General features: G+C 42.2%; 1 protein-coding gene across 3 annotated transcripts; it reads right to left on the bottom strand.

Annotated features, from left to right (window-relative positions):
- Positions 1-491: 491 nt before the first annotated feature.
- Positions 492-23,847, bottom strand: CD5 (CD5 molecule). Of its 3 annotated transcripts, none has more exons than XM_083576363.1 (10): positions 23,628-23,847; positions 13,261-13,299; positions 11,535-11,825; positions 10,177-10,245; positions 8,686-8,979; positions 7,513-7,632; positions 5,542-5,595; positions 4,001-4,117; positions 1,981-2,079; positions 492-1,332 (listed from the first exon to the last, which is right to left on the bottom strand). In XM_083576363.1, exons 1-9 carry the CDS (start codon positions 23,830-23,832, stop codon positions 1,991-1,993), a joined length of 1,278 nt encoding a protein of 425 aa, XP_083432489.1. In that variant the 5' UTR covers positions 23,833-23,847; the 3' UTR covers positions 492-1,332; positions 1,981-1,990. The 3 variants fall into 3 exon arrangements, with proteins under 3 accessions (XP_083432489.1, XP_083432491.1, XP_083432490.1); XM_083576365.1 differs by having other exon boundaries at positions 8,761-8,979; XM_083576364.1 differs by lacking the exon at positions 13,261-13,299.
- Between the last annotated feature and the right edge of the window lie 761 nt (positions 23,848-24,608).

Raw genomic sequence — 24,608 nt, 5'->3', positions numbered from 1 at the left:
AACACACTAACCACTACAGCATGTGTGTGTTACATGTATGGTAATCTTTTAAGATACTAACATCATTTTTTAAATTTCAGAAGTACCTTTATAAAAAAAAGTTCTTTGGATCAGAAAGGGGGAATATTATTATTTAGGCACAGAGCATGGCAACTTCCTAAATTATACTGAAGTTCCACAATTATTTATAGGTTTTTACTGTGAGGATCATCGTAAGGGGTAACTGTGCACTTCACAAAGAATTTCACTGGCAGCTTTCAAACTGCTATCTCACTTTGCAACTGAAAACTTTGAAATGGCTTCTGCATCATTTAAATGTCTAAAATGCCTTTGAAATGTATGGAAGCTTGTATCAATGGGTATTGCATTGACCGGGACGAGAGGCAACTTTGTACAATATGCCAGGCAGCTTTTAGTCTCTAAACTGTGGCCCACCACTTAACCGTCATTGCGTCCAGTCTCAAATACAAAATACACTAAGCTCCTGCCAGTTTGCATGTCTGGGGTGTCCCCACCTGCTTTTATTATACTTCCAGATATTAATCACAAATATACACAATTTACAAATTAAATTACAGATGCACTGAAGTGCAAAACAAAGAGTTGACATTAAAAACCCACAGCTATACTTGCTCAATTATAACAAATCTATAAACATATAATCTAGTTTAGTCAATAAGACATTAGCCACTAGGGTAAACTGTTGTGCTTGGAAATATTCTTTAAAAAGCAGTCCTGGTTTGTTCAATAAGAACAGCTTTCCCTGGTTTTTTTTTTTAATTCACACTTTCCTGTCTTAACTCAGAATGGTTACCCAGCCAATTGCACAATATTGTCAGAAATCTTGCCCAGCTAGTGCTTGCCAGGGACCCTAGCATTTTTTGAGGCAGTCCTAATTTCTGCAATGATCGCCATTGAGAGATCTAGATACAATCTAGCAACATTCACCAACCTTGTGTCCCCAGGCTGGGGCTGATGGGAATCGTCCTAAACAACTGCAGGGTACAGTATAAGGTTGGCAAAGACCACTACAGCTGAAGTCCAAAGGTCATTTTTATAGCCCCTCAAACAGAGAGAACCTAACATAATTCCACTATGAGGTTTGAATATAGAACAACAGTGCTCTGGATGATTTGAGGTAGAGATCCTAATTCCTCTCAGTGCATTGAAAAGGAAATGCACTGGCTTTGTTATTACATCTCTGTGAAGGTAGAGAAGGTCTATACAGTTGCAGGGAGAAAGCTGAAGGTATTTCATACTTATTGGTGTGGGTGGAAAGCTTTTTCAGTTCTGCTGATCTCAGCTTTTCCTTGTATTGGATTCTGCCTGTATCTGCAGGGGAGAACATGAATCCCACAAAATTAATATTTCATTTCATTCAATGTTTTAAGAAGTGACAATGCAGTTACTGAAGTTGTAGGATTATATCCTACAGGTTTTGCCTGACACATAGCTCTCATTGTTTGCACACACAGCAAAAATCAGTTTTAATTTATGCTATAAAAGGTAGAGGGACCCCTGACCGTTAGGTCCAGTCGGGGACGATTGGGGTTGCGGTGCTCATCTCGCTTTATTGGCCGAGGGAGTCGGCGTACAGCTTCCGGGTCATGTGGCCAGCATGACTAAGCCGCTTCTGGTGAACCAGAGCAGCGCATGGAAATGCCGTTTACCTTCCCGCCGGAACAGTACCTATTTATCTACTTGCACTCTGACGTGCTTTCGAACTGCTAGGCTGGCAGGAGCAGGGACCGAGCAATGGGAGCTCACCCCATCGTGGGGATTCGAACCATCGACGTTCTGATCGGCAAGCCGTAGGCTCTGTGGTTTAAACCACAGCGCCACCCGCGTCCAATTTATGCTATAGACCTACCCTATTTCTGGTGTTTTCTTTCAACCTAAGGATATACAAAAACAAAACAAAAAAACAAATAAACAGAGATCAGCTTGGGCGTGAAAGTTTATTGAAATACGCATGCATACCTTTCAGATTTTACAGCCGTTGTGCAGAACATAAGTCGTAGTCACTGTCAGAAGAGTTGTCTGGGGGGTTGGAAGATCTGTTGCTTGCCCCTTCCAGAGCTGTACCAAAAAAATAAATAAAAATACTGTAATGTTTCAAAGGGAATTGCATATTCCAGGGAAATACTAAAATAACGGAGACTAAAGTAGCAGGATATGCCATAATGCTTTTTGTATTTCGAGGATCTCCCTTTGCATTAGTGTTGTACAAACTCAATAATTGTCTTCATCCAATCACCTTACATTTATATGTTGCATTTATTTAATAGAGGTCAAGATCTAAACAACAATTAATTCCAACAATTCATCAGCTTTCACCCCAATATACCAGTGCATGCTATTGTTATATTTTTCTAGATAACTGCTCACAATTATGTGAATTGCTTCCTAATAGCCGTGTGTGTGTGTGTGTGTGTGTGTGTGTGTGTGTGTGAGTGAGTGGCTGGTGTTTCCTCTGTATTTTCTGGAGATGTTTTCTTAACAGGGCACTTACCTGCATGGTATGAGTCTAAAGTCAACACTGAGTGGGTGGGTGGGGGTTGGGAGGGAGGAGAAAGGTTTTTGGCAGTTTGAATTTGGGGGCAGACACAGTTTTCAGCTGGAGCAGGTTAAAATTAATACTGAGGCACACTTGTGGTGTAGATCCTCTCTTTGGGAATCTGATGCAGAATTAGTGATTGTGCTGAAAGAGCCCTTTTGCTGCCACTATGGTCTCTCTCTGTGTGTATGTGTGTGTTTATATACACACACATTAAAGGATAGAATCATATTTGAGGAAGCCTTGTAGGCCACCTAGCTAAACCTTCAGCTCATTGCAGGAAACCCAGAGCTAGAGCATTCCCAACAGCTGTCCAATCTGTGCTTGAATACCTCTGGTAAGAGAGAGCCTATCATCCCTGCAGATAATTGGTTCAGTTGTGAAACTGTTCTTACTTTAAAGAAGATGTAATATTCCCTCCTGTGAATTAAGCCCAGCAGATCTGTTTCTGCCCTCCGGGGCAGCAGAGAACAAGATATTGCAAAGGCATCATATGTCTCCTCATTGGAAGGAAACAAAACCTTGCAGCGCTGCCAGTGAACTTCTAATTGCTTGGAGAATTGGGGAGCGTTTAAGACTGTTATCTTTCTATAAGGGCCATCATCTAGAAAAGACTAAAACCCTCTTCTTTCAGAAAATATTTGGAATGCCAAGAGGACGCTTTTGATACTGTCTTCTTGTGTTTTCATTGCTTACTGACAATGGGCTTTGATCCAGAGAATGGCATGCAGTGTTCCATGAGTGCAACGGGGCTTTCTTGACCCTTTCCTGCTACAGCCACTCATTCTCCCCTGAAAAGCCACTCTTAATTGGTTGGGGGTCTCTCCAGCACAGGATGTGTTTGCTACAACAGGCTACTTCTGGGGTGGGAGAAATTGCTGGAAATTGATGTTCCCACTGCCTACGTAAGTGGGAGAGCTTTCCATTTGCTTATGCAGATATTTGTATTCAAACCACTGGATCGCCTTGGATCAGTCTAATAAACAACTCGCCTTGAGCAATGTAATAAACAATAAACTATGAAGAAGGGTATTGGGGAAACTGAGGTCCACGATGAAGAGACTTTTCCAAGAACATGTGCCAATGGCTGTGCAAAAGGAATGGATGCAGTGTCAAACCATGTGATATTATGTGAGAATGCAGCCTGTGGGTGAACATCTATACAGCTAAGACTGGAATAACATAAAGCCTCAAGGTCTGGCGTAGAACTGAAATTATCAGTCACAATACGCTATTGGTTCAGATGGCACATTACACTCACATTTGCCCAGCATCAACAATATGAATTGTATGTAAACTCATTCAATTTAATACCAAGAGTACCAGCCTGGGCTGCAGTGGGACTGGGATCCTTTGGAAGTGTGGGGAAACCCAGTGGATTTTTAAAGAAAGGTCATGTGGTACACACTATAGGACTTTAAAACCCCACCTATTGTATGTTACCTGCATAGGGTGAGAGATGAAAGTTTTTCTTCAGGGCTGGATACTTATTCTCTTCCTGAACCTCTTGGCTTTCAGGACGTGGCTGGAATGTGACAGAACTGCTGCGATGGAATGAAACTAAATAAAAGCATAATGTGGAATCACTTTCTATCCAGAAAATATCCTAACTTTCAGTTAAATATACATTTTATTGTTTAATGAAAGGAACAGAGTGAATATACAGTGGTACCTCGGGTTAAGTACTTAATTCGTTCCAGAGGTTCGTTCTTAACCTGAAACTGTTCTTAACCTGAAGCACCACTTTAGCTAATGGGGCCTTCTGCTGCCGCCGCACCGCCTAAGCAATTTCTGTTCTCATCCTGAAGTTCTTAACCCGAGGTACTATTTCTGGGTTAGTGGAGTCTGTAGCCTGAAGCGTATGTAACCTGAATTGTATGTAATCCGAGGTACCACTGTATTAGCTTCCTGGCTTTTGGTTTGTTGCAACAAAAGAAGCTATTTCTTGCCTCTAGAGGGAGTAAATGATCTTACTGTGATCTCTGAACGACGATCACATATGATCACATATAATCATCCAAAATCTAATAGCATGGAAGTATGGAAGTTCAGTGTGCTGCTATGATGTTTCAGGCATAAATGTGGAACAATGGAACTGTGATTATTAGACGGGGTCTCTGACCCTAACAGTCAAAGGGGTAAAGAATAAGTGGAGTGTTTATTACAGTATGATAACATCGCTTCTGTAGCTCTGTAATATCACGCTATAATAAAACTCCACATTTTGGCTGTACATAGTAGGAAATGGAAACCCAGATTACACATTACATCATATTTGCTAGGTAGCAAATGATGGTCGGTAACTGAGTCAAGTAACACCAGGTCAGTCTGTCTCAAACCAAACTGCCCAGAGTTGCAAGTTAGACATTCCTGTTAAAACAGTTTATAATGAGAATGTAAAACCTGAAACACCCAGGATGCATGTTCATTAACTCTCTGTCTATTCCATATTACCATTACACAAAATCAAAAGAGGTTCACATGGATTTATTCATATCTTGCATATGTCTTGGGTTGAGAGGTAGCTGGGTTTGTTCTTATCCACTACAGTGGTACTTCAGGTTACAGACGCTTCAGGTTACAGACTCCGCTAACCCAGAAATAGTACCTCGGGTTAAGAACTTTGCTTCAGGATGAGAACAGAAATCATGCTCCGGTGGCGTGGTGGCAGCAGCAGGCCCCATTAGCTAAAGTGGTACCTCAGGTTAAGATCAGTTTCAGGTTAAGAATGGACCTCAGGAACGAATTAAGTTCTTAACCCGAGGTACCACTGCACCTTGTTAATTGGTTCCTTGCCAACTGGCTTCATACTGATTTTATGCTGTTTATGTTTCTCTTATGCTCATGGCATAGATATTATATTGCTATTGTTTTAGCTTAATTTTGATTGCATTTTGTATTTTATGGATTTTAATTTTTGTAAAACACCATGGAGGCTTGCTTGAAGGACAGTATAAATATGTCACACATGCGTACATACTTACCATTTTGATTCATTCCATTTGGGCCGATCCACTGATGCTCTCTGTTTTTTGAATCTGTAGTGGGGTAGAGGGAGGGGACGTTTGATAAGTCATTAAGCAAAATAGAGCATAGGCAAAAATAAATATCCTGTGCCAAACTGCATGGCTCTAAAAATTATGTCGTTAAGGCACATTAGCTGTTATGGCTTATATACTAGGAGTATGGAACCTCCAGACCTTGGGACTCTCACTCGGACATGTCCCCTCTGCTGCTCTTCTGAAGCCCCCCCCCCATGTTTTTGCCTGGCTGAAATATGCCACTGAACTGTGATAATGCCTCTTGCTTTCCTGGACAGAGAATGGAGAGAAGTGGGTATGTGTAAACACTAAGGATGAACAAATCTGCCTACTTCAGTTCTCAAAGTTTCTCACTTTCCCAATATTAAATTCAGTGCTCCACATTTCTGCAACAATTTGAGATTATTTTTTGTAATGCTCATGAAATTTTTTAGAACTTTAGTGTGAGTTTCTCCTATCAAACATATTTTTGTATGCAGTTTAAACAATTATAACCATTTTGCAAGCAATTTCCTGTAACACCATGCATTTCCCTGAGAGTTATTTTTACTTACCTATGCATGAAAATGCACATTTTACTCTACATTTTTGTACACATAACTTAGCTGAGAAACTCCTTTGTGGAATTCAGAGAAGGTGAATTTCAAAGGGTGGCTGCATTTTGGTTTGCACATTGTTCCACAAAGCGTGAATTTTGAAAGTCTGCCTTTAAACACAAACTGAATCGAATTTCTCCCCCAACCCAAGTAAACAATCTTGGCTTTTGCATGGCAGAAATGTAGGTTGCTGTATGAAGACATGATTCACATCTGCTGCCTCGCCCATTTTTAACTCTGGCTCAGTGCTCACCGCTGACCCCTGGAAAATTGCCCATGAGAAATATGGCATCTGGACTGAACAGGTTCTCCATTCTGCTGTATGCAGTAAACAAAATAGTGCTGCGGCTGACATATATTCTGCTGCCTTTCACGTCTGGTGAAACAGGTATTTGTACTTGGCTCAACTAGAAGTCACCACTTGTGAGAAGTCAAACAAAAATTAAACCCTTTCCCTTCAGGAATATACCTAGGCCTTAATCAACCTTACCCTGGTTTTTCCCAGAACAATTGACAAGACAAGAAAGAGAAAAATTCCAGAGAAAGTAACAGGAAACAAGAACAGAAAGAAATCAATATACAGAGCTTAGTGCACACAATCACAGAACTAGTGTAGGGCATGACAACGTAGCAAGCATTAATGGAAAATTTTGATTCCGTTAGCATTTAAAGGCGAACTTAATGAATTTGCACGTCCCAAAACAAAATGCAAGCCAAGACACAGCAATCCTTTCAAAATTCACACTTCATTTTTTGCAGAGCAGTTTTCCAGACAAGTAACGTGTGCGAAAAGGATTATACTAAGTTAAAGTGTGCATATAAATGCCTGTGCATTAGCTAAAATAACATTTAAAATGTGCCTATTCGGCAGAATTGCATACAAACGTGTACATTAGGGGAAAAACGGGGGGAAACCCCATGAAATGGTGATGCATTTTTCTGAGGGCTTTTAAAAATAAATCCACAAACTGTTATGGAAATGCAGAGAACTGAATTTAAGTTTGGAAAAATGAGAAACTTAGAGAAACAGAATGACAGACTCTCCCTGCCCTAATTGTAGTCCTGGACTGGAAACTGGGAACCAGAAAGACCTGGGTGCACATCTCATCTCAGTCCATCAGTGAATAACTTAACTAAGCCACTCCCTCATGGCCTCAGCGCCCCCCCCCCATGCTTCAGTGCTAAAAGTCACATGGTCATGTTACCCCCATGCCCTGAGGGCTCCCATATGATGGTATGAATAGGTCCTTAGACTGGGGGCATTGTTCTACAAAACAGAAGAGCTTCTAGTTTGCCACAATAAAAGAATGCCACTTACATTTCTTCACCAGCTTTTTGTAGGCTGGGGGAACACAGAAAAACAGGAGGGCAGCTGTGAGGACAAGACCCAGCAGGATTCCCAAGACGGTCTCAGTATTGGACACCCTGGGCTTGGAAACTTGGTCAGGAGAGAGAAGTTGAGATTACATATTATTTCATCCCTAGAGGAAGCTCGTCCTCAGATAAATGTTAGTGCCTCTGACACTTAACAGCAGAACCAGCTGCTCCCTTCCATTCACCGGATTGTGCTCATTTTTTAATCTCATTATCCATACTAAACCTGTAAATCTTCCAAAATTCATGCCTACTATGCTACAGAAAACTCATACACAGGCTGTGTCTACAACACACGTCTAAAGCACATCCGCTTGTCTCAAGAATCCTGGGAACTGTAGTTTGTTAAGGATGCTGGGAACTGCAGCTCTGTAAATTCCCAGGATTCTTTTTGTGTGAGAGGGGTGTGTGTGTGTGTGTGTGCAGCCTAACTCAATCTTCAGCTTTCAACCTTCACTGCAAACAGCATTCAAATACTATTTACCAACCTCAGTGTTCAGGATAGCAACAGAGTTCTAAAGAAAATGACTGGTATACTTCAAATCTCACTTTCAGAGAGCCCAGGAAATTGCAACCATTCTACATTTAATCAATCAATCAACCACATGAAATAAGGTGGGAAAACGTGGTTATGGAATTCTGGACTGCACCCCTTCAGACTGCAGTGGGGGCTGGAGCCATATTTGAGAATGTCCCCCTATGTAAAAACATGTAAGAAAGTTAAAAAACAGATATTAAACTAATGTATCATTGCAAAAGGCTTAGCCCTGGTGTTCAAGTTGACTATAGTTATTTTATCTATATATATATATATATATATATATATATATATATATATATATACACACACCACTTGATTACATTAAAACCATTATGTGATTTACCAAAAAAATGCATGGAGCTTATTATTAATTGTAAAATGAGGGAATTTAGTATTCTAAAAAAATACTATCCTATACTTGCAGTCTGCTAGAATCCAGAATTCTACAACTTCAGCTGATTACAGTTGTGTATAAAAAGTATATACCCGCCCCCCCGCAATGCGAAAATGGAATTCCATATAATCGAAATGAGGAAAGCAGAGCATAGGTGTGCTCTTCTAGTCAGCCTTGCCCACCTGAGCATTTAACCAAGGTTATCAAGCACCCTTGTGTCTTGTTGAGACAGCCCAAGCTAAGGTTCCTTTGCTCACACTGCACCGTCGACCAGTGGGCAGGCAACGGATTCCTCCACGCCAGGTCCTTAAGTCCTACTGAAGCATCACACTTCGCTCCCTGGCAATCCCTGGGTGCTAACCCATTCCACCAGCTTTGCAAAGCCAGGCAAACCATTTCCCAGCGACCTCCAAACTTCAGCTCCATAGTCCCAGAGCATAAAGAGGTCCCATCTTCTAGCCTTATCCTTGGAGTATCTGTAAGAGAAAGACAGCAGGGAAGTGAGTGTAAGGCACTGTCAAAGTCGTGTGGCAGTACAGTGGTCAACTGCATGAGCTGCAAGCGTCTGGCTTGAATGTGAACTGTATCCCTGAACTCAGTGGTGGCTGGTGCCATTGGGACTGCTAGGGTGGGAGGCAGGGAGGTCAACCGCAGGTGAAGCCAGAGCCAATGACAGGCAGAGTCCATTCTAGTTTTGTCCCCATCCATCTCCCTGCTGAGTTCTACCAAAGCAATACTGAGACTTAAGGAAGAGGAATCTGACAGGCAATAGAAGACTTACTTCACCGTTGGCTGTATTGTTTTATTTGCCTGAAATAAGACCCAGAAGGATGTCTCCAAACAGGGAGGATGGGTAAGGAAAATGGAATATCACCCTGCATGGCATCATCTCTGATAATACCCATGGTAGGGAAAACATGCTTTCACATACTTTCATGGGCTCTAGTAGCTTTACAAGAAAGATCTTGCGGTCAGGTCATGGTTGATAGTTCAAAAAAGGGAAAACTAGGAAAGCGATGGGAAATAACAGTCAGCATGGTGATAACGTTATATAAGTAGATAGCAAGGGATGCTGAATAAAGGACGTTGCAAAAGTGGGGAAGGTGCAGCAAAAGACAACCAAAATGATGAATGGTGGGAGCATTCACCTTACAAGGGGAAGCTGAAGTGTCGCTGCTTTTGCGCTTGGAGGGGGAAATTACATAGGCTGCAAACTTATATACATTTACCTGGAACAAAGCCCCATTGAAAGTGGGGTTGTCTCATGAGTAGACATGTATACAATAATGACAATGAGAACATTTAGGATACTGATATTATAAGTATGCATAACGGGGGAAATTGGACGGAGAAGGGCTTTTCTTCCCTATGATACTTGAACTTTGGGTCATCCAATTAAACTGACTGGCAGCTAGTTCAGGACAGATAAAAGAAAGCAGTCCTTCACACAACACATCATTAATGTATGGAATCTACCGCTACCGAATACGGCTACGCTATCTAGTTTAGATGGTTTTAAAGGGGATTAGACAAAGGCATGGAAGAGAGGTCTATTGACAGTTATTAGACAGGAAAACTAATTTTTTAAATCACAATTATGATTTCTGTAGCTTTGATCACTTGCAGCAGAATCAATAAAGAGTTGGGGGATTTGTGCTTCTTAGTTTTCTTACCAGTGGGTTTTAAGGAGGTCACGAAAGGTGCTGTTGTTGGCTGTGATGCTGTTGAGGTTTCCATGGGATCTGAAATGATCAATGCAACCAAAGGGATGAGAATAAAAAAGAGCTATAGCTTTTAAGAGGGGTCGCACAGGGGGAATGGGAAGTGAGTTTATCCACTATTGCTACAGGCAAGAGCCAAGAGCAGCCTTCTATAGATAGGTTTCCCCTTTGGTTCAAACTGAACCACATGTGAAAACTTGCAGAGTGAGTTTTTCAGAGCTTGTCCCAGCACGGATAAAAGGTGAAACTTGTACTGGACTGTGCTAAATTCTATGTAAGGTGGCCAGGTAGGCATGGCCAAAAATGTGGATTTGTATCACCGATAAAAGAGGACACCAATCTGCATAAAATTTGCATATAAGTGTATAGATGCAAAATTACGAAAATTTACTAAAATTTAAAATAGAAATAAACAGTATTTTTCCGTGTATAAGACTAGCTTTTTTTTACCAAAAAAATAGGTTTAAAATTGGGGCTTGTCTTATACACAGATAGCGCTGAGGGGTGTTTTCTTAATTTGGAGTCCATAAAAATAGGGGGCGTCTTATATATGGGGGCGTCTTATACACGGAAAAATACAGTAAAAGGGGGGAAGGCACAAGGTGCCTTGTTGGCCTGCTCAGGGGGCTGATCAGGTCTTAGTAACTGTTGGCTAGCAACTTGATGGCTCCTGATCTCCCTTGTTAAATCAGACTTGGACTGGACAGCCCACAAGTGGATGATATTTTTAAATAGAGGATTGTCCCCTGACAGCCTTTCAAAGCAGAGGACCTTCCTCTATAGAGTAGCCCCCCAGTATGTAAATTGTACTACGGTAAGCCGTGTTCATATTTAGAGGCAGGTCCATCTGCCTTCTAGGGGGAGTGTGGGAAGAAGAACTATTGCTGTTGTTTAGGGCTGCCACACAACCAGACATTACCAGGATTTCAAAGGCAGAAATGACGTCTGGGAGGGTTTTTTGAAATGCGGTGCTTTGTCCTGGATCTTAGTCAAGAAAATCGTGCTTTGGGGTTTTTTTGTCTAAAAAAAGCTTAACAACTTTCAGGGTGTCCTGGTTTTTACTTTTAGAAATATGGCAACCCTACTGTTGTTCAGATGGCCGACTGCATTTAGTGGCTTTCGGTCTCAAATGTGTCTCTATCATAAAACAGTTTACATTCAATTGAAGGTTTGTCTGCCCTTAGAACACCTCTGAATCTCTAGTGCAATGGGAAGGCGCTTCCAAAACACCCCCCCCCCCCACTGCTCTTCTATGTCACACTTGTTTCGCCCAAAGAGAGAATGCAAGCAGGAAGGAGTGTTTTAACTACCTTGACAAACCAAGGCCAAATGGGAAGTGCAATTGGATTCTTGCTGGGCGCAGTCCTCCAGGGCTGTCTCATTTCCCTGGCAGCCCAACACGAGTGCCTCTTGTTTCTGCGGTTCTTCGGCAAACGGCTGCAGCAGTCCAAAGGGAAAACCGCAGCCAAGCTGTTTACAGGCAAGGTCTGCATTCTGCTGTGTCCAACCTGTGCTACAAATGCTCTTCCATTTGCCTGTGAGATAAATCTCCAACATCCCAGAACACTTGGAGCCGGTACCGCTGAGCCTCACAGCCCATTCTGTTGGGGAAAGACTAAGATACTGAAGACATCCAGGCAAAACCACCAAACACAGCATCACCCCCTGCACCATTCTCCCTCCTCTTGGGGCGGCTGATCAATTTTGCTTCCAGACAGCAGTTTATTGTGGGCTCATACGATAAGGTTACCAGACGTTCCTATTTCTCGGGGACAGTCCCCGGATTTACAAATCAGTCCCCTTACAAAATCCATTGATGTTGAAAAGTGTCCCCGGATTCATTGAAAAAAATCTGGTAACCTTATCATACGAGCAAGTTTAGCACATCAACATCTTCATCAAAATGCTATCTTGTCCTGTATTATTTCCCTGTGCAATCCACTTCCATGGAAAATACAAAATTTTAGAAAAAACGTACCAGTGGAAACGGTAAATCCAGATTAAATTGTGGTGATGGGGAGGTATGGGATGGCATTATGATGAAGATGCCATGTGGATGCTGCCCAAAACTAGAATGCATGCCTTGCCTTTGACACCTGAAATATATACGCTTGAATTCAATGTGGTGCTATATCATTCATTTCATAAGTGGAACAGTTTCCGCGTGTCCAACAGGACTTTCCCCCTCTTGCCCACCCCTGTTCCCTTCCTAAATCTGTTACGGGGTTTCTCCTAACCCTCTGGAACAGATTTGAGGACAGTACAGGGCACATACTGGGAAAGGAGGGGGGAAGTCCTGTGCAAGATGAAATACAGTGGTACCTCAGGTTACATACGCTTCAGGTTACATACGCTTCAGGTTACAGACTCCGCTAACCCAGAAATAGTACCTCAGGTTAAGAACTTTGCTTCAGGATGAGAACAGAAATCATGCTCCAGCGGCGCAGCGGCAGCGGGAGGCTCCATTAGTTAAAGAGGTGCTTCAGGTTAAGAACAGTTTCAGGTTAAGAATGGACCTCTGGAACGAATTAAGTACTTAACCTGAGGTACCACTGTACCCTATTATTTTGATGGTAAATTGTTTTAACTGTTTTCTGTTTTTACACTGGTGTAATGCGCCCTGGGACCTTATGATGAACGACAGATAAGAAACCTAATTCTGATAGTTATTCATAATACTACTACTAATAATAATAGCAAAAATAACAATAATAGTCAGCAGCACTGAGTCCACAATACACTGCCATGTTGAAGCAAAGACTTATGTCTCATGATCATGGCTTAACTCCCCCACACTGAAATAAATGCGATTTAAATGTGCTTAATTTTGGAGGCCTTGTGCCCTTTCTTATGAAGAAACATGGAAACTAAATATCAATTGGGACATGGTGCAGCATAAGGCAGAAACTGACCTAGCTATGTACCATCTTTACAGGTATAAATCATGAAAATGGAATCTGTGTGGTGAAGTAGAATCCTATGCATGTCTACTCACAAATGCATTTCACTGTGTTCGATTGAATAAGAAGTACTGACCTTTAGGGCTTTCACTTTGTCCGTCATCACAAGTGACCACTGCAAATAAAGGAACAAAGTAAAAACCAACCAACCATAAAGTGGGGCAGAAGCCCCTAAGTTGTGTCTGAGTGCAAAGCAGATGGGAGAATTTCCAGATTCATTGCCCACCAGGTGCATACACCCACACCACATGACACATGGCTCTTGAGAATCTTTCTACAGCTTTTTCGAGACGTGCTAAAGGAACTGAAATGAGAAAGGGCCCCTAGAAAAGCCCCCGCCCCAACACACTGAACACCACAAGGTCCTTGGGATTTTGGTGGAACAGGCATCCCCCCACTTGTGTGTGATTTACTTACGCATGACCACATCTACGCAAGCGATGGGAAATAAATAATTCCATTCTTAACCTGAAATGGCAGAAGAGAGCTGGAAAGCCCTCATAAGTCACAAGGAAACCCTTCCCAGAGCCTGAAGAGGATGTCAGTGAGCCAAAAGTCTAGAAAAAGAAAAGACTCCAAGGGTTCCAAAATGGCAGCCGGGAGCTCTCGCTGCTACTACGCTATGCCGTTGGGTGGGAAGCTTATGTACTGCCGTGGGCTCCCATCGCACATTTCACTTACGTGCGTGGAGGCCTGGAATGTAACCCCCATGTAAGTGGGGAGTTGCCTGTACATAGCGACATATCCATCAGTTGAGTATGTCAGAGTCTGCTATGTTTATATGTTACCCAATCTAGCTCACCCTAAAGCCGTTCCATCCCTGATGCTCACCATGGAAAAACCTCTTACACCAACTATCAGCTGCCAGTCAGCAAAACGCAAATAAAGAAGGGGGTGAAATCATATGCCCCCTGTGAGTCTGCTGGTTCCCCTTGGCTGCGTTTTGATATGTGAGGGGGTAAAGCCATTCCTTCTGTGTTACACCATTACTACCAGAGGCCTACGGAGGAAAGGCTTAGAGCAGATCTTGTTGAATCTGGGCTGCAGTGAGAACATAAAACTGAGGTCCAAAATAATAATTTACACTGCAAATGCTTTTCACCCTCCTCTTACCTCGAGCTCGTTAAGAAAAGCTGTTCAGGTAAATGAATATGCTAAAGAGGTATTTGCAGATGCTGACAGGAGGGCACCAGCAACTGCAGGCCTTCCCAGTTGTTCCTTCTGCCACACACTGTTTCCTGCACTATCTGAATGAACATGCTTCCTTCACGTGGGAAGGGGGACACGGTGCCATTGCTAGTGCAGAAGGAAGATTTAGCTGCTAGTCCAGTCGGCTTTTGTAAGTAGAATGGGGAGGGCAGGGGAGGGAGAGATCTTGTCATTTGCCTCAGGCAGCAAAATGTATTGGGCCAGCCCTGAATGCCATTGAAGATTCTGGTTGATGTAATATGACCAGGGCTCCCCCCGCCCCCAGCTGGAACTCACTGCAACTCAATTCTGGGACCTCTGAGGTGGACACCATTGCCATTCTAAGAGAATGAGGGAGGTGTTCATGGTGAGTTCCGGCACTTATTTTTCTAGAAAAACAGCACTGAATAGGACTATTTCTACACACCACTTTCTTGAGCGTAATGAATATCTGAGTATTGTAAATATGGAAGAAATAGATGCCAGAAATGCAACGACAGCAGTAGCAGCAACAACACATTTTGACAAATGTAGTTTTTACATGGGAATTGCAGACTTGATGAAAGCCACTTTAAGCATAATGTGTAAAAATGCCCTGAGTCTATGAAGTAGATGAGCTGTGCTTGAAAACCATAAAACCCACTGGGAAAGCCTATCCATAGGCTCCTTTGACATTAATGAGAAAAGTGCAAAAGAACAAATTTATGTTGTTCCTATTCATTCCAAATGAACGTGTGCAGGAGATATTCCTTACAAATGCAAATTAGGCCCTTTGTCTCCTTCTGATTACCACACCAATTACCATCTTTTCTTACTGTTCTCGGAAGAACAATTTGATTAAGTGGAATTTTGATGTACACCGAGAGTAGTGAATAATAATTAAAGATACGGGTTAAGGGCTCAAGTTAGATTTCTGCTGAGCTCAGTGGAGCTGTCCAGATTTGTACCAAGGGAATTTTCTCTCCCCGTTAGACCTGACAATTAAGCATGCAACATAATTACACCTCTACTTTTAACCACCTTGCTTTTTTCCTCCATTTATAAAAACACAAATCCATGCAACCATTTCGGCAAGGATTGTACTCGCATGAACGTATCCAATATGTTTTACATTTTCACATCTTTAGGTGCATGCAACAAACATGTTTGCAAGGTTTAACTCTAGCTCCCTGGCAATTGTGCATGTGCTGGCATGGCTTTGCAGCTCCATGTATCAAGCAGGACCCTAGGCAGGTCCTGAACCTCACTGCCTCCTGCATCTGCCATCAAGTGTCTACTGATATTCTGAATGGGCGATGATCTCGGCACCATCCAGGCTTTGTTTACTGCATTGTTTTAAACAGCCAGTTGCATGGAAGCTCATTGCATGAATGTGATTTGTGCATATGTGTGTGCATGTGTTGTGTAGTTAGCTGCCACAGGGAAGCTTCAGCAGCATCAGGATCATGCAGGGTAAGGCGAGGAAATTTAACCCTTTCTCTCACTGCTGTGGTCCTTGACAAAATTTGCCTCTCTGAAGCTGCTATTTGCATTTCAAGGGAAGCTCCAACTGGCATCCTTGGAGGCTTTCCTTGAAATGCAAACAACACCTTAGGAGTGGCAATTTTGGAAAGAGACAGAGTCAGACTTTCTCTCTCCAGCCTCTGGGAATGAGAGGCTGCTCAGCCTTCCTATCAGCTGCTATTTGTAGAACAAACAAACAAACAAACAAGCAAGCAAGCAAGCATTAATTACATTAACAAATCAAGGCCATCTCCTGTTTAGCCTGCAGGCATCCCAGCTTGCCTCTTTCTCCATAGCCGATATCCACATTACTTCTTACTAGGGAAGGGCAAAACTGTTAATTTCAGTTTCTCAAACTTTCTCATTTTTTCCAATCTCAAATTCAGTTCTTCATATTTCCCCATCAATTTGCATTGATGTCTGCATGAAAATTCATGAGAAATCATGCTCATTTCTCCCGGCATACACATTTTCACATTAAACTTATATACACAGTTTTACAAAGTAATTTCCTCTAATATAATGCATTTTTATTGTTATTTCCCCTTTTATCCACACTTTACCATTGTGATATGCATTTGTATACATATTACTTGACTGGGCAGCTGAATTGCAAAATTCAGAGAAGCGCAAATTTTGAAAATGGCAAAGGTTTTGTTAGCATATGGTTGCAAAAAGTGCAAATTTGGTAGTTTCACCTCTAAATGTGAACTGAATTGAATTTATCTCACATTCCTAATTGTTCATTATGCATTTATTCTCTGGCCGCACCCGCACTGAAGCAACTCAGAGTGACAGCATGAAACAATCCTGACAGAATCATTAGAGTTAGCCTGAAAGAATGACAGCAGCCACTGAAGTGAAATTCACCACAGAGATCCAAGTTCCTGATGGATCATTTAACTTCATTTTTAATTTTCAAAGCCGCCACAGGAGCCTCCAATTTTTATCAAAGCAGCGGTTTAACCCTTTCTGTGCCTGTATCATTTCTCTCAAACTAAATGCCTCCTCCCTCAGAGCTGATGTTAACTGGGGTATGTGAGGATATAGGTACCTAACAGCAGTATTTTGATCAGGGAGCCAACATAGATGAAAGTGTTAAACACACCTCCCACTCCCTCTGCTGCCTTAAAATTAAAAATAAATATAAACTAGAAGATCTAATCTGGAACCCCCTGCACATCACTTCAGCTTTGACTCTGAGTAGGAATTTGAACATACCTTTCCCTCCACCCGAATCCAATTATATTATCCCCTGCACTGAGTAGTGCTGCATCACACTTTTATAAGGAAGACCCATTTTTGCAGGCACACCAATGCCATAATATTGCTATGTCCAGCAAACTTGTAATGTCTGGATAATATTCAAATATGTGTGCCTTCTTGGAGCCCTTGATAGGTCCAGGGCTCTCTTGAAAACAGGGACAAGAGAGATGGAAATGTATGACTGGAGGGGAAATGTGCTCCATATTATAGGTTTGGGTTGGGCTGAGGGAGTCTACATGGACTGAAACTCTGGGCACAACTCTGGGCACACCAGGATTACAGCTAGGAACCATACACACTGATTTCAGTGTATCTGGTCCTCAAATTAATATTTATGGCAGCTGTTCTACACAGATTTACCCAGAAACCCCGTTACTTCTGAGCAGATACCCAAAAGTTTGTTCTGTGAGTGGACATGCATTGAGGTAGGCTAAAAAAAATAAAAGTTGGAGCTTCCCTCCCCAAAAAAACCATAGTAAAGCTTTTAGCACCCAGCAGACAGGAACCCCAATTTAGGTCATGGCCATGATGCTGGGGGTAGTGGGGATTTAAACATTCCCAACTAGAAACCCCCTCCCACAGGCCCGGCAGGGGATAACAGTCCCGTTCCCCCATGAGACACATAGCAGCTGGGGGCAGGATTTTAATTGGGAAAACGCCACAGGAGACAAAAGGTTATCCTGCACCTCCCGCAGCATCATAGTCTTGATCCAAACTGAGGGTCTCATGACTGCTATTCATCACCTGAAACCCTTCGAGAGAGTGTGTCTCCACATGACCTGTTTATTGAGCATTAATCCTGATTGGTTTGCTAAGAGGTTAGATGGCCATTGGTTACTTAATGAACATCAATTCTGATTTCTTTTGATGAATCTGTCAAATTCAGTTTCTCTCATTTTCCCGGTCTTAAGTTCTCCACATTTCCCTATCTGTTTGCATTTTTTAAAACAAAGCCTTCAAGAAAGTTTGTTAGCATTTTAGTGCCTATTTTTCCTAAAATACACATTTTTGTATGCAATTCTGCTTGCAAGGCAATTCCCCTACCCTCATATAATACATTATTGTATGTTACTTTCACTAATATACACATTTTTATGCAAACTTTACCCCAACGTATTAATCCTTGTACACATTATGCATTGTAGAATTCAGAGAACTGTGGATTTTGAAGAATGCCTGTGGTTCAATTCGTGTATTATTTAGGAAAGTGCAAATTCAGCAGATTTGCCTGTGAATGCGAACTGAATTGAAATGCTCCCTCTTTGCTAACACCCCACCCTCTCTCTCTCACTTTTCTTCACCAGCCTCCTGAGTTTCAAATACACCCTCCCAAAGCCACTGTTTCATAAGGGAAAAAATAACTGTCCAGAGAGCGAGGTAGAATGTCTTTAGAGGCTGAGCACTCACTTGCTGTGTGCTGCACCGGACAGGCAGCCTTTTACAAAAGCCAGGGTGGGGGCCATGACAAGACAGTCGAGATACATTTTAGTCTAGCCACCCGTTCCCCTTCCATAGTTTTACAAACCTTTGCTTTTTATTCTTTTTTATAAAGAATATTCAGCCAGCTTGGACTTGAAAGACAAGACCTGCAAACATTTGGGAAATGAAATAAATAAAATGATGCATTTTCAGAGTGCCACATGCACCTTTGTGGTGGGGATGGGGGAGGTACATTTTTCCTTGTTTGCTTTTAGTATTTATTTGTTTACAGCTATATCCAACAGCACCAGAAGTGCTAACTTTTTAAAAATAAACAACAACAACATGAAAGGAACTTTATCAAAACATGCTTGGAAAGTAACTAGACTTAAGTCATAATGCTTAGCTCCCATTTACTTTTAATCATCACATATCAGGGCCAGCCCACCTATGTGGCAAGATGAGGCAGTTACCTCAGGTGGCAAGATGCAGAGGGGCAGCGGATCCAAGGAATGCATCATTGGCTGCCACTGCTGTGGTAGCAGCAACAGCTGTGGCGTGCTCCTTGGAGGCCCAATCTGCCACCTCCTTGGCAGCCCCCCTCTCAATGCCACCTCTACAGCAGCATCTTGGCAAATAGGAGGCATGACTGATCTCCTCCCACCTTGGTTTCTGATGCAGATCTTTATTACCCCACTTGTTCCTGATGTGGATCTTCAATCAGCCGTTCTTCCCTGGTCAGGGATGGGCAGTGAGAATGCCATTTTGTGGTTCGCCTCAAGGGGCCAAATATCTTGGGCAGGCCCTAACACATATACAGTGGTACCTCGGGCTACAGACGCTTCAGGTTACAGACGCATCAGTTGCAGACTCTGCTAACCCAGAAATAGTACCTCGGGTTAAGAACTTTGCTTCAGGATGAGAACAGAAATCACGCAGCGGCGGTGCTGTGGCAGTGGGAGGCCCCATTAGCTAAAGTGGTACCTCAAGTTAAGAACAGTTTCAGGTTGAGAACGGACCTCCAGAACGAATTAAGTTCTTAACCTGAGGTACCACTATATGACACTTTCAACACGCAAAACGTTTAACGTTCCTTATGACGTTCAACATCTTTTTAAACCACCCTGTGAGGGTGGTCGTTTTCATTCTCCTTTTACATTTGGAGAGTTGAGGCTGAGACAAAGTGGCTTGTCTAGAGCTGGTCAGTGACCCAAGAACAAGCAGCAAAGTTAATCCATCTCCCGAGGTCAAATGCCAACATGCTGTGCCCTGAATCATTCTGAATTACCCAGGCAGAGTACCCCAGAGGGCCCTGAAATAATTGCGCATTGTGTGAACATCCTCTTAATTGCTGTAAACAACAAGGGCACAATACTATGATGTCCACTGTCACTTGAAAACAAAAGCCAAACTCGTATCTCTTAAATGTTATTTATCATATTATGCACCATTATTGCCTGAAACCCCTCAGAATGGTCCCTTAACACAAGCTCAGTCATTCCTGGGGACTCTCGGGTTATTATGACTATTATTATTAAATTTATTACCTGTCCTTCTCTGGCAGGTCCCAGGGCAGGCTGAAACAATTTAAAATTCAGAACTAAAAACAATCAGAGCAAATTACAGTTGATTCCCAGTTAATCATTGGACATTTTACCTGATTGCAACTAGGGTCCTCTCCAAACTGTCACTGTTTTATGGGAGGGTTTCAATCATGTATCAGCAAATTTAGGTTTTTGCAGTTAAGGTAGACTAAAGTGCTATAGTGCTGCAACCCCATACCTTCCAATATTTCTCTGATGAAAACAGGGACGTCCTAATCAATAACAATAACAATGACAATTTTATTATTTATACCCCATCCATCTGACTGCATTGCCCCAGCCACTCTGAACGGCTTCCAACATTTATAAAACAAACAACACATTGAAAAACTTCCCTATACAGGGCTGCCTTTAGATGTCTTCTAAAGGTTGTACAGTTCCTTATCTCCTTGGCTCGGAGGTTGCATAACTCCATACCCTCCAATGAAAATAGGAACGTCCTACCATACCCACCAACATGTCTCCAATGAAAATAGGGACATCTTTAGGAAAAGGGGGGCATTTCAGGATCAGATCAGAAACTGGGACAGCTTCTGTAAATGCGGGACTGTCCCAGGAAAATAGGGACACTTGGAGGATCTGCAAACCCACTTTTTAAAACAGACTCTTCACGGTAAGGATATTGTGTGACAATGCACAAGAAAGTGTGGGATAACAATCGATTGGTGGTAAGTCACGTAACCTCTGAGCAAACCACTCAGAATGAATGCTCAGTAAACAGCAAAGACTTCTGTGCAAGCTTACTGCAAGCAAATGAAGCTAAATGTTCAATAAACAACTCATCTGGAGGCATCACAGAACACAAACCTCAAAACATATTTATCTAGAGAAAGCTGCACTGGGAAAGTTTTTATTATCTTCCACTATTAATGCCCTGGCATGGGTGACATCTATCATTATCATAAGATAATATTTTCAGGTTATATATATATTCTATGCACCGCATGTTACAAGGGATACTGTGGGACAGGGACCGCTAGCCTAGTAGTGTGAAATAAACATTATGTAAAGTAAAGTAAATGTACTAAACTAGCGGCAGGCCACAGCAAATTTATACAAATACATAAACATTGCATAGTAATGCAGAATTACAGCACTGTTGGTATGCTCAGCACAATTTAGAATCTGCAAGCATCCATATACGCTCCCCAATGCAATCTCTCCCATTTTAAACAATTTGAGGTGAAATGATTTTGTCCCCTGAACTTGATTTTCCAGTGGCAGCCTACTATCAGCCTTCCATCCATCTTCAACATCCAGGTAATACTTCTTTATTACATCGATCAATCTATCTATATCTTTACTCGTAGCTAGAAGAACTGGCATTGTATTGCACTAAAATAAAGCAAAAATCTTCTGCTAGCATTGACAGTCCCCCTTGATAATATAAAGTTCACTATCTCTAGTTGAATGAAAACGTAACAAGGGTAGACAGATAAAAAGAGCCTTGATCGTGTTCAGGCACAATGGAGAAGGGAGCAGCAGAAGGAAGGTTTGGAGTTCAGAATGAACCATTTGCTGCTCCAAAATGATGAGCAATAGTTCCACCATCAGATTTCTACCCAAGCTGCTAATTCAGATGTAGCACTGCTTAGTGCCCTCTGCCCCGCAATCACAGTGGAAGTGCATTTGCAGCACTCATACAGGACCGTGTGTGCAAGGGCTTCCTTCCACACATTAACCTCACTTGCTAAAGCGGAGTGACATCTGCTCTTATTTAGGATCCTGGGCTTGGTTTGAAATGCCTTGCTTTTCTCCTAGGAAACAGGTTGGTTTGCATCTGAGCACATTTTGCCCTCAGATGCATAAGATATGGGGTTTATTTCCTTTTTTTTATTTATGAAATTATTGCTCTGACCCAAGGCAGTTGAGACAATCAGTGCTAAGAAATATTAAATCAGGGGTCAGCAAAATTTTCAGCAGGGGGCTGGTCCACTGTCCCTCAGACCTTGTGGGGGCCGGACTATATTTTGAAAAACAAAGAAACAACCAAACGAATTCCTATGCCCCACAAAAAACCCAGAGATGCATTTTAAATAAAAACACACATTCTACTCATGTAAAAACACCAGGCAGGGCCCACAAATAATTCAGAGATGCATTTTAAATAAAAGGACACATTCTACTCATGTAAAAACATGCTGATTCCTGGACCGTCCGCGGGCCGGGTTTAGAAAGTGATTGGGTCGGCCCCGGCCCCCAGTTTGCCTACCCATGTATTAAATAATATATAGTGGGTGCATCATCTCAGTTCTGCAGGATCAAAGCCACTGCCGCTAACAGCAGTTCTAGACCTTGCTGCACGGTTGTAGCAAAATGCAATAACAAAAAGAAAGCACCATTAAGACTTGTCTGAAAAAGCCTGGAATAAAAGGTAAGAAGAGCATGAGACTACTAATCTCAGGGTTGTGGGTTCAAGCTCTATGTTGAGCCAAAGATTCCTACATTGCAGGGGGTTGGACTAGATGACCCTTGTGGTCCCACCCAATTCTATGATTCTAAGATTCTAAGTATCCGTATTAATACAAGTGGTGATGAGCATTGAGAGCAAGCAAGAACAAGCAATATCAGTTTGAAAGGTTTGTGCTGATTTGGCCCCGGGTCTAAATTGGTACCGGGAAAATGAGATGTAATTGAGCTGAGAATCTGTCTGCCTGCTGGCGATAAAGACTTCATAAAAGAAGAGATATTTTTGGGGTGAGTTACACTGGCCCACCATGCCCTTATATTGAAGTCTCTTGTAGCTGCTACTTAGATAATAAGCAGTTTATATAACATCAATTAAGAAAATACACTTTGACAGTAAAAATAGACAAAAGAATAAGTAGCAAGTCAGTCTCCAAAATTTGTTAAACTTGCAGGTAATGCACCTCACTACCACAACCTAAAAGCCCAAATGGAAAGCGTTCAATAATCTTCCATAAACTGTGAGGGGATTTGCCAGGTACACAGACACACCCGGACAGAGAAAGCCCACCGTCCATCTGCCCTTGACCATAATTACATGAACGAAGGAACACATTATAGAGAAAGCTCTGGAGATCACAGTGCATGGGGGAGAACATATGGGAGAATGTTCCTTCAGATAATCTGGGCCTAGGCCAATATTAGCATTGGCATCCACTGGCCGCCTTTACCCAGCCAGCCCGTTTGTTGACAGATGCTCTGTTGATCAGGGACAGCTGAATGCCCCTCCAAGGGTTGTGACATTTCTGAATGCACTCCAGAAGCAAGAGAGCTACATCAGAACTCTTATAATTTCTACAGGACTTTCCCCAAAATGCTCAAAATGCTTCACATGCACAAACTCAAAAATCCTGTATTATTTTATCATCATTTATAAAGATTCTGGGGAGGCGGGGGGAATGGATTGTGGCTTGTTTAAAGCCAACCAGCAAGTTTACAACTCTGCTGAGTTGTGAACCATTCCTTCCACGGAATAGCCTTTGATAGCACTACTCACCCCACATCCCCACCAACGTCAATGGGACAAAGGCTAGAAGATGATTGAATTTCATCGGCACGTTCCTCCTCATCCGACAATATACAGGCAGCACTTTTGTGTTCTTGCCCTGATGCTTCTCTGCTACCTGCTCTAGGCAAAGGGAGGGGTTGGGGAGGAAGGCAGTGTGCTTTCTCCCCGTCCTGATGTGGTTTTTCTGCGTCATGTCTCAGTTGCTTAAACTGTGCTTTCTGTACCAGTCTTCTCTCTTTATCCTTCAGAGTCCTAGAGCTGCTCCCCAGAATCTTTATAAATCTTTAAAAAACACCTGGCCACAAAAAATGCAACAATAATACTAATAATAATCCCCTTTTGCTTCTGCATAGAGATGGGTGATCTGTCAATTTCAGTTTCTCTCGGTTTCTCATTTTTCCAGCATTACATCTCCACATTTCTGTATCCGTTTGCGATACTTTTAGAATTCCCCCTAAGATACACTTTCTTCGCATGCAGTTTTGCCTGAAATAAACTTACCTTTTTTTTGGCAAACAATCTCCCCTAATGTAATGTGTGTGTGTATTCACTAACATTAATTTGTGTGTCTACTTTCCCCTAATATTGTATACCCATTTTTGTACACATTATTTGGTTGAAGAACTGCGTCACATAATTGGGAGAAGTGTGCCTTTGGAAAGACAACTGTGTTTCTGTTTGCGTGTTACTTTGGAAAGTGAAGATTAGGCCATTTGCAGTAGAAGTTGAAATGGATAATATTTCACGCCACCTCTGCTTCCACAGCAGGCACTGGAACCGACGGAGGGAGTCTCTCAAAGTAGAGTGAGGGGACAGAGAGAGCGACAGAGAAACACCCATGCCATATAACTTACTGCTTATCCTCAAATGCAGAGGTACTACCCTGGTCTGGAAGGAACTCCTTTTGAGAAGTTTGGTGTCGAGGACTGAGGGGTGGAAGGTGTTTGGCAATCCTCTTTGGTGTTAACT

Source organism: Podarcis filfolensis (genome assembly GCF_964270895.1).
Source record: "Podarcis filfolensis genome assembly, chromosome: 1".
Lineage (NCBI taxonomy): Eukaryota > Metazoa > Chordata > Lepidosauria > Squamata > Lacertidae > Podarcis > Podarcis filfolensis.
The sequence above is the reverse complement of the archived record's forward strand: the minus strand, read 5'-3'. Positions and strand labels throughout refer to the sequence as shown.

What these genes read in the sequence shown, in the direction of transcription:
- CD5 (XM_083576363.1), bottom strand. Translation starts at nt 23,832, where the DNA reads ATGACGCAGAAAAACCACATCAGGACGGGGAGAAAGCACACTGCCTTC. An exon ending in ACAAAGTGAAAGCCCTAAAG is followed by an intron (nt 11,826 to 13,260) that starts GTCAGTACTTCT and finishes TTTCCCCAACAG; the next exon opens with AATGGGCTGTGAGGCTCAGC. An exon ending in CAAAAAGCTGGTGAAGAAAT is followed by an intron (nt 5,596 to 7,512) that starts GTAAGTGGCATT and finishes ACCCCACTACAG; the next exon opens with ATTCAAAAAACAGAGAGCAT.